This window comes from Protopterus annectens, chromosome 2.part2 (genome assembly GCF_019279795.1).
Source record: "Protopterus annectens isolate FY-2018-M chromosome 2.part2, PAN1.0, whole genome shotgun sequence".
NCBI classification, from domain to species: Eukaryota; Metazoa; Chordata; order Ceratodontiformes; family Protopteridae; genus Protopterus; species Protopterus annectens.
The window spans coordinates 899,796,821-899,809,320 of NC_056730.1; the positions used below are offsets into that span (position 1 = coordinate 899,796,821).

The 12,500-nt window shown below is 38.7% G+C and overlaps 1 protein-coding gene across 2 annotated transcripts in view; it reads left to right on the plus strand.

Annotated features, from left to right (window-relative positions):
• LRRC2 (leucine rich repeat containing 2) overlaps positions 1-12,500 on the plus strand; it is a 1,468,862-nt gene that overhangs the window by 709,607 nt on the left and 746,755 nt on the right. For both annotated transcript variants that reach the window (XM_044064216.1, XM_044064215.1), the window contains one exon: positions 9,764-9,900. In XM_044064216.1, the coding sequence (XP_043920151.1) occupies positions 9,764-9,900 (137 nt within the window). The remainder of the gene's footprint in view (positions 1-9,763; positions 9,901-12,500) is intronic.

The following is a 12,500-nucleotide window of genomic DNA, read 5'->3' on the forward strand; positions in this document are numbered from 1 at the left end:
AGGCCATCAACTCAATTGAGATCAATAGTAGAGGAGAGGCGTCTACACTTATATTGGAGAAATTGGAACTTTTGTGGCAGCTTAGACTCAATGCATGCTTTCCACCGGGCTTAAATGAAATGGCTTCTATTCTATGTGTGCTAAAACTAAAGAGCCTTAAGAGATAGTAGCTGCACACGCACTATTTTTGTTGGATGGTTAAATAATAGATGCTCATTAGCCCTAGGGAGGTTACAATTGCTAAGTTACACCCACCTTTTATAGGTTAAAAGAAATATTACACAACACAATTTTTTATGAAAAGATTACTACTTCCATGGGTCCCTGAACATTAGTTATAAGTAAAGTGACCTAACTACGATTTTAATTAATACTATTTAATTTACTATATGTTCTGTTATAAGACAACAGAACTTTGTTTTTTTATAAAACTAAGGCACTCATTTTACCTAATGACTTAACAAAAACAAACTTTTTGACTTCAGTATTTTAGGATTATACCATTAAATTATGTGACTGTGCTTAATTGGCTTAATCGTATTAACAAGTATGAGTCACTAGGATAGTACTTAAACTTGTTTTTTCTTTCTGAGCACTATTATCTGAAGAAGTTAGGAGAAGTGTTTCCTAACGAAAAACACTTTGCACTTTGTGACTTGGATTCTGTGCAGCCAGATCATTTTTAACTATTTATTGCTTGGCAGTTACCGGAGTGTGCACAGGACTACTGACTGCTGTAAGCTTGTTTTACTCAGCTATTAAACCTTATTGGACTTTACAGTGTACGCTTGTCTTGTGCCTATTGGTATATAATCAGCAGGTGTATGGGGGTGAAGCCCCCCACATATGGGGATGTTTTCTATGTTTTTTTTTTTTTTTTTGAAGTAATATTCGCAAGTGATGAGAAGCAAACTAGGCATACTCATTCTAGGAAGCTGATGTTTCCATTTTTGATGTAGAGTGGTTTACCTTCAGGATGCCAACATTCATGTTAGTCAGCCAACTGAAGGAAAATTATATATCTCATATATATATATATATGTATATATATATATATATATATATATCTATTTATACATATGGATCTAGGACTTATGCACGAATGTACAAAGTCCCGAATCCATAATCACCGAACATATATTAACGAAAGCGATTTCACCGAAAAAGCGCTTTCTTTAATATATGTTAAAAAAAAAAAGAAAGAAATCTACATTTATGCAGGGGGGGCTTTGCCCCCCCATCACCCCTCACAACCCCCCTACTTTAATATTCTCACTCTGAGACTGCACTACAGTGAGGAAAAGGGAATGTTCCCTTATCCACACTATACTGCTGTCTCGCAAACAGGCATACTTACGGGAATCTGTGAAAAGCACTTTCGCGCATGTATACCAAACCGAAATTAGTTTTGGTGATTTTGTCTTCAGGGATCTGTACGGATCCCATATATACATATATATATATATATATATATATATATATATATATATATATATATATATATATATATAGTCACATATGCATATATACATATATATGTGAATGGTCAAATACATTGGTGTTTGAATATAAAGTAATCAAGCATTACTGGTGAAAACTCACCTTGTCAAAATAAATGATGAAAAGAAAAAAAAACATTGCAAAACAACATGAAACAGTTTCCTTTTGTGATCAGTCAACCCAAACTGTACCACTATATTCAGACACACTTTGTCTGAATAATGGAAGTATTATGGAAAGGATTTGTGTAAGGTAAGGGGTAGGGTTAGTATTAGGAGCAGGGACAGGGTTAGAGTTATGGCTAGCCTGCATTAGTATGAATGGGCAGGGACGCTTGAGCAATACTTCCTCAGCAGTGACAGGGAGATAGAGTTACTAGAGCTTGCTCAGTGAAAACTAGTGTCAGAAAGAGAATAAATAGAGAATTATGGAGTTATAGTGTTGGTAATCAGAACAAAAGGAGAGATACTATTATGACTGATTTTCAATCAAACATTGTTGTTTTAATGGTTCTGAAGCTAAACTATTTAGATTTCAAACTTTGTTTTTTTTTCAATGTGAGGATGCTTTATAATTCTTACTGTATGTTTTTATTCTTCTCCTGGCTACTAAATTAATTAATTTCATTTCAGCAGGATTATAGTAATGAACAGACATTTCAGTATTATCTTTTTATTTTTGAAACTTCATTCCTGAAGTTTTGCACCTGCAAATCAAGTCTAACTGAAAGTAGGGTTCTTTGTAGATAAACATCCAGATTGGATCGGGAAGACTCTGTGCTTGTCTGACAGGTATAAGTATCACATTAACCTCTGACACCAGAGTTTTACTATTCAAATGTCAACAGCATTTCCTAGTGTGCAAAGAACAGCCACATAGCTGGCTTTAGGCACCAGCAAACCCTGCGGTCACTGGGGGCTCCCAACCACAGCAAGTTATCTTATCTTGATATTTTGTAACATGTCTGTCAAACCAACAAAAGCTAATACAACAATCTTGTATACTTAATAAACCAGCTGGATAATAACTCTTACATCTCCTATAAAATTCAAATATATCTCTGGTTATATCAACAGTGTTTTATCAAGTAACAGGCTTCACAATTCCATTAAATATTTCACCACTAACATAGTGTCCCTAGCTTAGTTAAACCCTACTGGTGGACGTTCTTTCCACTAAAATTAACAACATAGTCATCTTTAGGGACCCACAATACCTGTGGCTGCAGGGGCCCCTTAATCATCCATGGCTGTGGGGGGCTCACAAAAGCTGTTGCTGGTTGGGGAAAATGAAGAGGAAAACATGTATTACTTTCCTTACTATGTTCTTTACCCTGAACAGGGCTGTGATATGACCATAATAGGATAAAGCTAATGATGAACATGACCAAGGTAAGCACCAGAGAGGTCAGCAGCCCAGAGTGATTGATCTCAGTGCAAACCTTGGATTTTAAGAAGAGCTGATGCTTCCAATTTTCAGGGATGATTTTCTTTTTCTGGAAGTTTTATAAATACTGGCAGAACACCAAATAATATAACTCTCAACTTCTTTGCTGAAAAATTCAGCCAGTGCCATAAATAATAGCAGAATAAAGGCTCAAAATCAGAAACGTCTTAAATATTATTCTAATTCACTTACAAAAAGTTAATAGAATAACACCTTTTGCATCAACATACATTTTTTGGACAATAAAGAACTATAAAACTTTGTCTGGATTTATTGATTGTATGTAATCCTGAATGATTTATCAGCAAATCAAACTTTGTATGATGGACAGAGCAAAATTATGAGCAAAATGTGTGAAATCAGGCACAGCGACATGTATGCATTACTCCTCAATGAGGTAAATAAAAACAACTTAACCCTGCTTCTGTTTGGTAATCATAAACAGCAGTCACTGATCTGGTGTGGCAGTACCAGTGTTGCACAATGTATTTTTATTGGTAAAATAGGTATGAAACTGGTGTTGTTATGGCTTGCGCGTGTCTAAAAATATCATTGATTTTATCTGTGTACACACCAAATAATGCCAATACATATACATTATTCTATTGGGTATCAGTAAAAAAATGCAGATAACAAGTAATTTTTCGTTATTTATTTATTTATTTATTTGACATTTGTTAACTGTGAAAGTCCAACTGGATCAAAAACCCATTTTCAGCGGAGGCCCAGGGAGAAAAGCTCCACAATAGCAAAACATCAAGAATATGCAGAGCATTATGTTTCATTTTCAAAGGTATGGCATAAAACATATCACAGAATATTTAGACACTTAGAGCTTCTAGAAGTTCGGTGGCCCCCACTCCTCAGACTGTATAAATGGATTCAAGGAGCTCCCTTAATCATCCTTGACTGTGTGGGGGGCCCAACAAAAGCTGTTGTTGGTTGAAGAAATGTATTAAATTTCCTGATTATACTCTTTAACCTGAACAGGGCTATGATATGATCCTGTTAAGATAAAGCTGATAATTACCTCTGCTTTTCTATTCTAAAACCAGCCCTGCTGAGATGTGTGTGTTTATAGAAAGCTGCTGTAGGTTATATAGGGGGATTGTGTGGTTATTGCTTCTTTAACTTTCATCACAGTCAAACTTTACAGGTGTGCACAGGAGGTAAATTTAGCTTGTTTTTGGGTTGAAGACAGTGTAGTCATTGTTTCTTTTACTTTTCTCACAGATATCAGAGGTGTACAAAGGTTATTATAGCTTGTGTAGGGCACTATACTGTGTAGGACTAACAAAGTAGAATACATTACTCTAATCATTATTTTTTTCACTTTCCTCACAATTGCCTTGATCATAATTTCTGTTCAACACATCATTGGTGAAAAGATTGTGTAAAAAGAAAAAAAAAACTTTAAGTTGCATTTCAGAGCATATAGAAAGTTACGGCTTATTGAAAAAGCTGAAGAGTAAAGCAAAATGCGAGAAAAGAAAGAAAAAAAGTAATGTGCATGGTGTGAGGACCCCAAGATGGCAGGAAACATGGGGAGGACTAGAGGGTGTCTGTGTGTGTGCGGGGAGGGCGGAAATGGTAGGCCTAGGGCTCCATTTCACCTAAGTCTAGACATGTACATAGAGTTGTTGTAATATATCACTGTTGGAAGTAAATGCCAGCAACTGTAAATCTCCCTTTGTAAGATGGGCCACCATAATGTGGTACACAGGCCTGTTGTAATGCAATAGTATTGTTGCTACAGGTCAGTCTCTGCATACTACACCTAAAAGTTTGCAGTATGAACTAAAAGGTGACAGTGACAGGGTGATACCTGGACAGAAAGTGGTTAGGGGGGCCCGAAACTGAGATTTGCTGGGGGCCCCCAAAATGCTAACACCGACCCTGCCGGCCATGCCTACTTTAGTGATTCAAGTGTAATGAGCCCTCTGTGGGTAGGTAGGCACCAATTATTTTAAGTCCAATAAATATCACTCCGCACAGGACTTACGCTACCTGTGCCAAACTCAGTCCAAGCACATAAACTAACATAAAAGGCACAGTAGCGATGCAGGCAGTAAACACAGCACTAACCAAAATGCAGGAAACAAGGCTGAAAAAAACACTGCTTCATGAACTTTAAAATTCGTATTTATTGTGATACAAACAGGAGACATGGTAAGCTCTTTCACCTGGATAGGCTTCTTCAGACCAAAAGAACCCCCCCTCTTGTACACCCTTATATGGCAAAAAAGGCACCAAAAACAGATAAACCATTAAAGGCACAGTACAACTATCATGGTATACAACATAAATGAAGTGCTTACTCTAAAATACATTAACCATAGTAAATTAAAAACACCTATACCACTCATAAAACATAAATTGAGATGTATAAAAACAAAAAACTGCATAAATTCATACTAATTGCACAACACTAACAGTAAATCCTCTCATAAAAATGCTCTCATAATATATGTAAAAAGCACAGACATACATATCACTTCAATCTCCTGGACTTCAGGAAAGATCTCAAGGTTACTTTCTCATTCAGTCCAGGAAAAACATCTGCTCTAAGTCTAACAATCCATTTAGATTCAATACTCTCAGTTCTACCCCTCACCCCCCCTAAAACTAGTGTGTGCAAGATCTAGTACTTTAAAACAAAAAAGATGTGTGGAATCATTTGACAAGACATGTTTGGACAGAGCATTGACAGTGGAATGAATCCTGATCTGGTAGAGATGTTCCCTTATTCTGTCCCTCAACCTCCTGTCTGTCTTTCCTACATAAAACGCAGCATAGGCTCCACAGGAGGCCAAATAAACAACATGTGTAGATTCACAGTTTGCATGAACTCTAACTTCATGGTTAGTGCCATAGACAGGGTGATAGAAATGGACATAAGTGTCTATGGAACAACAATAGTTGTAACTACCACAGGGTACAGTACCAACAACCCTATCACCCCCACCATCCATAACAGGATAACACAGCAATTTATTTAGATTTGATCTATTCTTATAGACAAAACCTGGGGCAGCACCCACAATTTCCCTCACATTCGGGTCCAGTGTTAACACACCCCAGTGTGATCTAATCACATCCTTCAACCTACCTACATCCTTAGTATAATATAAGGGCAGTCTGAAACCATGGTTTCTACTCCCTGCCAGAACACCCTGGGAGGGACCATCATGGTCCACTACAGTCTCAGAGAAAAAGGGCGCAGCAGCTTGTTCCCTCAAATTAATGAGGTCTGCCAATCCTCTCTCCATATCAGATGTCTGATATTCCCTGCTCTTAAACCTCTCACATAAATCCCTAACATCTGCATCAAAACCATCCTGACTGGGATTATACCATGACGTCCTATATACCTGACCCCTCACAATATTACCAAAGATGTAACCTGGATGCATACTGCATCTATGGAGATAGGAATTGCATTGACACTCCTTTCTATACACTCCTGTGTTCAATAGGCCACTTTCCAATCTCTGAACGTAGATATCCAAAAAGGAAATCCAATTCTCAGAAACCTCATGAGTGAATTTCAGATAATGCATTAGACCATTAACTCTCTCCAAGAAGAGAGATAACTCATCTTTTGTGCACTTCCAAATGAAAAACATATCATCTACAAAATGCCTATAAAACATCACATTCCTCAAAAAATCACCTATACCAAACAAGAACTTGGTCTCCCATGCAGCCATAAAGAGGTCGGCGTAGCTATTGGCACAAGAAGTGCCCATAGCCATGCCATCCATCTGTAAATAGCACTGAGAGCCAAAACAAAAAATGTTGTTCTCTAACACAACTTCCAAAAGCAAAGCTAAGAGATCCACTGCATCACTACCTAATCCAGATTTGTCCTTCAAGTAATCAGACACCAACTGCACCCCATCTCTGTTTGGTATCACAGTGAATAGGGACTGAATATCCATCATGACTAAGTAATATGGGAGATCAACAGGGACAGATCTCACAGACTCATACAAATCCAACAGGAACTGTTTCATGTCCCTTAAAATATAAACATTTGCGTCAACCACTGGGTGCAGGAACCCCTCCACATACAATGAAAATGGTTCCGTGATCCACCCCCTGCCCGCAACAATTGTCCTCTTGGGTGGGCACACACTGTCCTTATAGATCTTAGGAAGACCCTGTATCACTGGCAGGAGGGGATTACTAACAAACAAACATTCATACAACTCATTCATAATAACATTGGTCTTAATCAAATCATCCAAAACCATCTGTATTCTATGGACATGTATATCCAGCATTTTATGTTCCACCAAACTATAAAATCTTTGGTCTAATAACATAGACCTCATTGCCTCATCATAGAACTCAGAGTCCATAACTACCAAGGCACCCCCCTTGTCAGCAAGTCTAATGACAAGGGAGGGATCACTCCTCAGTTGTTGTAGTGCTCTCCTCTGTGCATAAGTTAAATTGCCTTTTCGTTTACTAGACTTACCCACTCTCTTTTCCATGTCATACAGATCATTCTCAACTAGTTTACTGAAGGCAGCTACTAGCGGTGGTACCATTGGCATGTACACACTAGGCTTCTTAAACGATTTCCCATCTAACACCTGTATTGTATCCTTAAACTCCAATCTAAGGCACAGATTCCTAATAAATAACTTAAACTGTACTAGGGTATCAACATAATTACTGTCACAACTAGGTATAAAAGTCAATCCCTTTGATAGTACCCCTAACTCATCCTACGTGAGTGGGCAGGAGGAAATGTTATGCACTAACGTCTCCCAGTTTTCTCCCACATTTTCTTGAGGTTTTGGTTCACCTGGGCATCTGCTGACAACTTCCTCTTCATCCTGCCCCTGCTCATAGATCTCGATCTCCCCCCCTGTGAACTACATTGATGAGGAAAGGGCGATTGACAATCGCAGTGCAAACATTGTCATGACTAAAACTATGTGCAGCATGCATAGTATGATTGGAATCCTTCCTCCTAACCACCGGTTCCAGATTCAGATTTATTTGAGCCACACACCCCAATGGGTCAGTACTGATGACAGATTGGCCCACTGGGAGGGCAGCAGTGGAACCCACCCCCACCACAGTCGAACCCTCGAGCTCCGACTCAGCAGAAACTACTGTATTAGAAAAAGCCCTATCAAGGACATTCGAACTCTGGGGCACATTACTCATAGAAAATACATTACTAGAGCCATCACTCATACTTGCATTAACAACAGTTACACTCTTAGGCATATTAACATCCACATTAGTATCATGAATTTATCCTTTAGGTGCATCAGTCCATTTAGTAGAAACAGCGGCATTAGGTCCATGCACATTACTGTATGTCCTCGGCCAAAAGAAGATCTGGCCTAACCTAAAGTCATCTATGTCCCTCTTGAGCTTGTGCTGTTTTTGTGCTAGTAAGCACTTCTCATATAACTGCACAGTATCCAGTGTAGAATCAATAAGTCTATCAACAACTTCAGCCGGAAAATGACAATACAGCTCCTTCTGTTGTTCTCTAATACTTTCTCTTAACTCAGATTCTTCTGGTAGGAAGAATTCATTCAAAAGTGACATATACTTTAGCCTTACCCCTATGTTAGCCTGCTGCCACTTATAGAGCAAGTCCGGGTATGAATTACCCGTGGTGGGCATCTTCAGTACTCAATCCCCTCGGCACAATTCTCCTTTTGATGCAAACTTCAAAATGCTGCCATTGGGTCTGTAGTCGTTTCAACTTCATAAAATCAGCCTCCATTCTCGCAACTGTTGCTCGCAACTCGACCCTATCAAACAGCTCAGCAGAGATCACAAAACCCTCCTCTCCAACTCCTTCAAACAACATCAAGGGATTCACAGTACCTGATACACATACAGAGAAATGATCAATGTTCGTAGGAGTACCTCGTTCTGGTACATAAGGCAATTCCACTTGTTGCTCAGCAACACCTGCCATGCTCCCAGGGGGGTGAAAACAGCAATACATAAAAATATGTCCAAGAAATATCACTCCCCACAGGACTAACGCTACCTGTGCCAAACTCAATATTACAATAAATCCGAATTTTAATGTTCATGAAACAGCGTTTTTTTTCAGCTTTGTTTTCTGCATTTTGGTTAGTGCTGCGTTTACTGCCTGCATCGCTACTGTGCCTTTTATGTTAGTTTAACCAATTATTTTAAGCTGCTTGAATTATTTCATGTGCTAATGATATCATCACCTACTTATAGTCAAGCACTATGTCACTGTTTAGCATAAAGACTCCCTCCAACTCAACAGCATGCATAAGCTTAAAAGTCATCCCAAAGGCTCTTTCAGGGCACCACTTCCAGCTATGTCATCATCTGTTTGCACTGCACTCCTTCTGTCCATGCACTGCCCTATACCTCATGACCCTAGCATTCACTGTTAAGCATGCATCCCATGGATGTACGGCTTTCTAACCGCCTTATACTTTACATTAACTGTTTCCCTTCCAGTATTGCTTTGTAACAGAACCATATCTGCTTATAACTGCAGACGATACCCATTCTCATAATGAAGCAGAAAACAATTGCCTTGCACAAGTATCTCCAAAGGGCAGCTCACACCTTTAAAACTGGAGTTCACTAGTGACAGATATGGTGTGACCAATACTGTGGTTTTCCAAAACATATCGGTGTAAGCCAAACTGTTGTGGAACAACTTTTGCTACTACATAACTTGTATACCAGGTGATACCCATTGCTGACAACTGCAAGCTTTGAAGTGTTAAATAGTGTTTGTATTTATACAAGTGTTTTATGATATATAACCTGTTCAATTACTTCTTAACAGGTAAGCTGACTCAGCTGAAAGAGATGAATCTTAGTTTTAACAAACTTGCAGCCATACCTCCAGAACTGGGTGAATGTGTAAACTTGAAAAGATTGGACTTAGCTGGAAATGAGGAACTTTCAGAGTTGCCCTTTGAGGTAAGGTTCATATTTACATTTTATTCATAACAAAGGGATTAAAAATCAAAACTGCTATTTTTTGTTGTTGTGGGGAAAAAGAATAAACTGCATTTACATGCAAGTAGCAACATTTATAGTTTTAGTTAATGTCATATGCTCATTTCTGACCATATAATTTAGCGGAGATAACATTCATGAAGACTGTTTGACATTTTAGAATAACAAGGCAAATAGAGTGGTTATTGAAATGTCTAATACTTTATGAAGACCAATTATCAAATTTCCAGAGTAAGACATTTCAAATGTTCAAAAAGCTATACTTTCTGTTGATGCACCTACCCTCTCAGACATATTAAATTACATAAAACTTCACTTTTTAACTTATTTACCACCTTCCTTTCTTTCTTTCTTTCTTTCTTTCTTTTGTGTATTTGGGTTATTACCGTATTTCTCCGTAAATAAGACCTAACCAGAGAATAAGGCCTAGCATGGTTTTCCAGGGTGGACATGATATAAGCCCTACTCCAAAAATAAGCCTCAGTTAAGATCATCAACAACACACGATGGACGTGTTGAATTATAAAATAATAATATTATTGACATCTGTTGACCGAAGTCATCGTACTCTGCTCGCCATTTTCAGACCATTCGGATACCCATCTTCTTCTCTTTGCAGAAAGTCGTAAGATTGTTTCCCTGGGAGTCCTCCACATTTCTTACTGTAACCCTAATCCTCACTCACACTTGACGTTTGAGATCCTTGGCCAATAAACACTGGCAAGTGTACTTTGATTGGTCAAAGTACAGACAACGCATGTAAAACGTGCACACTTGATAACAAACGGATGTGGTTGTGTCTTCTTAACTGTCGCCATTTTTGTTGCCACTCCTGTCTCGTAAGTCTTCAATTAATCCCCCCAGATAAGATGATTGGAAAAAGAAAGAGCTATTCCATCAAGTTCAAGAAAGGAATCATGGAGGACTCCTGGGGAAATAATCTGATGGCTTTCTGCAAAGAGAAGAAGTTGGATCTCTGAATGGTCTGAAAATGGCGAGCAGAGTACGATGACCTCAGTCAACAGGCGGACAATGGAAATGCTAAGAAGTGCAAGTGTGGATCAGGTCAGCAGCCATTATTTCCTGAGCTGGAAGACATCATCTGTGAATGGATTGCTAACAGCAGAGAAAAGGCTTTGGTTGTGCGCAGGGCTGATATTCAAGCATTTGCCCTTGCAATGGCACCACAGTTAGAAATATCCCCAAAAGAATTCAAAGCATCACATCATTGGCTGGATGGTTTCCTTCAGTGACTGTCTCTAAGAAGATCGAAAACACTGTTCAAGCTGGAAGATACTGAAGTTATTAAAAGTGCACTTGCATTCAAGTCCTTTGTTGATGGCATCGACTTTTCTAAATACCAACTCTCCAATATGATTGCTATGGATGAAACTGCAGTGTTTATGGGCCAAGGATCTCAAACAACAGTTGATCAGAAGGGTGCCTCATCAAACTACATCCTCTCCATTGGTTATGATAGTGCACGTGTTACCTGTATTTTGGCAATTCGTCTAGATGGAAAGAAAACCCCACCTGTAATCATTAGTAAGGGCAAGAAAGATAAGACTGAATGTGTTTCAGGCATTTACATTCTTGAAACCAAAAAAGCCTGGTGCACACAAGCAGTTATAAGAACGTGGGTTGATGTAATGCTGCCACCTGTTTTGCGAAGTGGTGAAAGAGGCCTGATAGTCTGGGATTCAGCCAGCACTCACTGCGCTAAAGACATGAAGAAATTCCTTACACAGAGAAGAATAGATCAAATAATGATTCTTGCAGGAATGACTGCCTGTCTCCAGACTCTTGATATTGTAATAAACAAGCCATTCAAGGACCATTTTCGCATGGAACTCAATGACTACATTGAAAATAGAATGGAGAGAAATCAGCGTGGAAACTTTGAGAAGCCGAACCTGCAAGAGGTTGTGAGTTGGGTGAAAAATTCATGGGATAAAATCACTGACAGCTGTGTTGCCAATGCACTATGAGCAGGCTACATGGACAAGCAGTGCTCATTTAAGGAGAGCTCTGTTGCTAGACATAACATATTGGGGCCAATGGTTCTACAGCAAATGGAGTCACAAGAAATTCAGGCCAGAATTTGGGGATTGGAGACTTATGACAATGTTCCAGAAGAAGATGACATGACTGTATTTGAATAACTTTTCCGTTATTGGGGCAATAGAATGGATTGCTTCTGCTTTCAGCTGCCAGCAAGCTCTTGTCAGTTTTTTGACATTATTGTATTACGATAACGTTTCATTATCAAGGGGTAATTACAAAGTAAGGCAACCTGCTCCCAGACTTCATTTTGATGACTTTTAATCATTCTTCTCTTACAGTTTGGGTAAGGAATAAAGAAAGCATCACCACTCAAAAAGTGGCAGTTATTCACCTGTTTTATTACCCTCCTCTAATACACATTTACTGAGATTTTTCTGCACTTTCTGTTAAGCATGAAATACTGCACTGTGAAAGCCAAGGGGTAGATATTCTGAAGATGAAAATACAAATGAAACCTATAAAAAATAATAAAGCACAAAGACCAGCTCACAGGCACA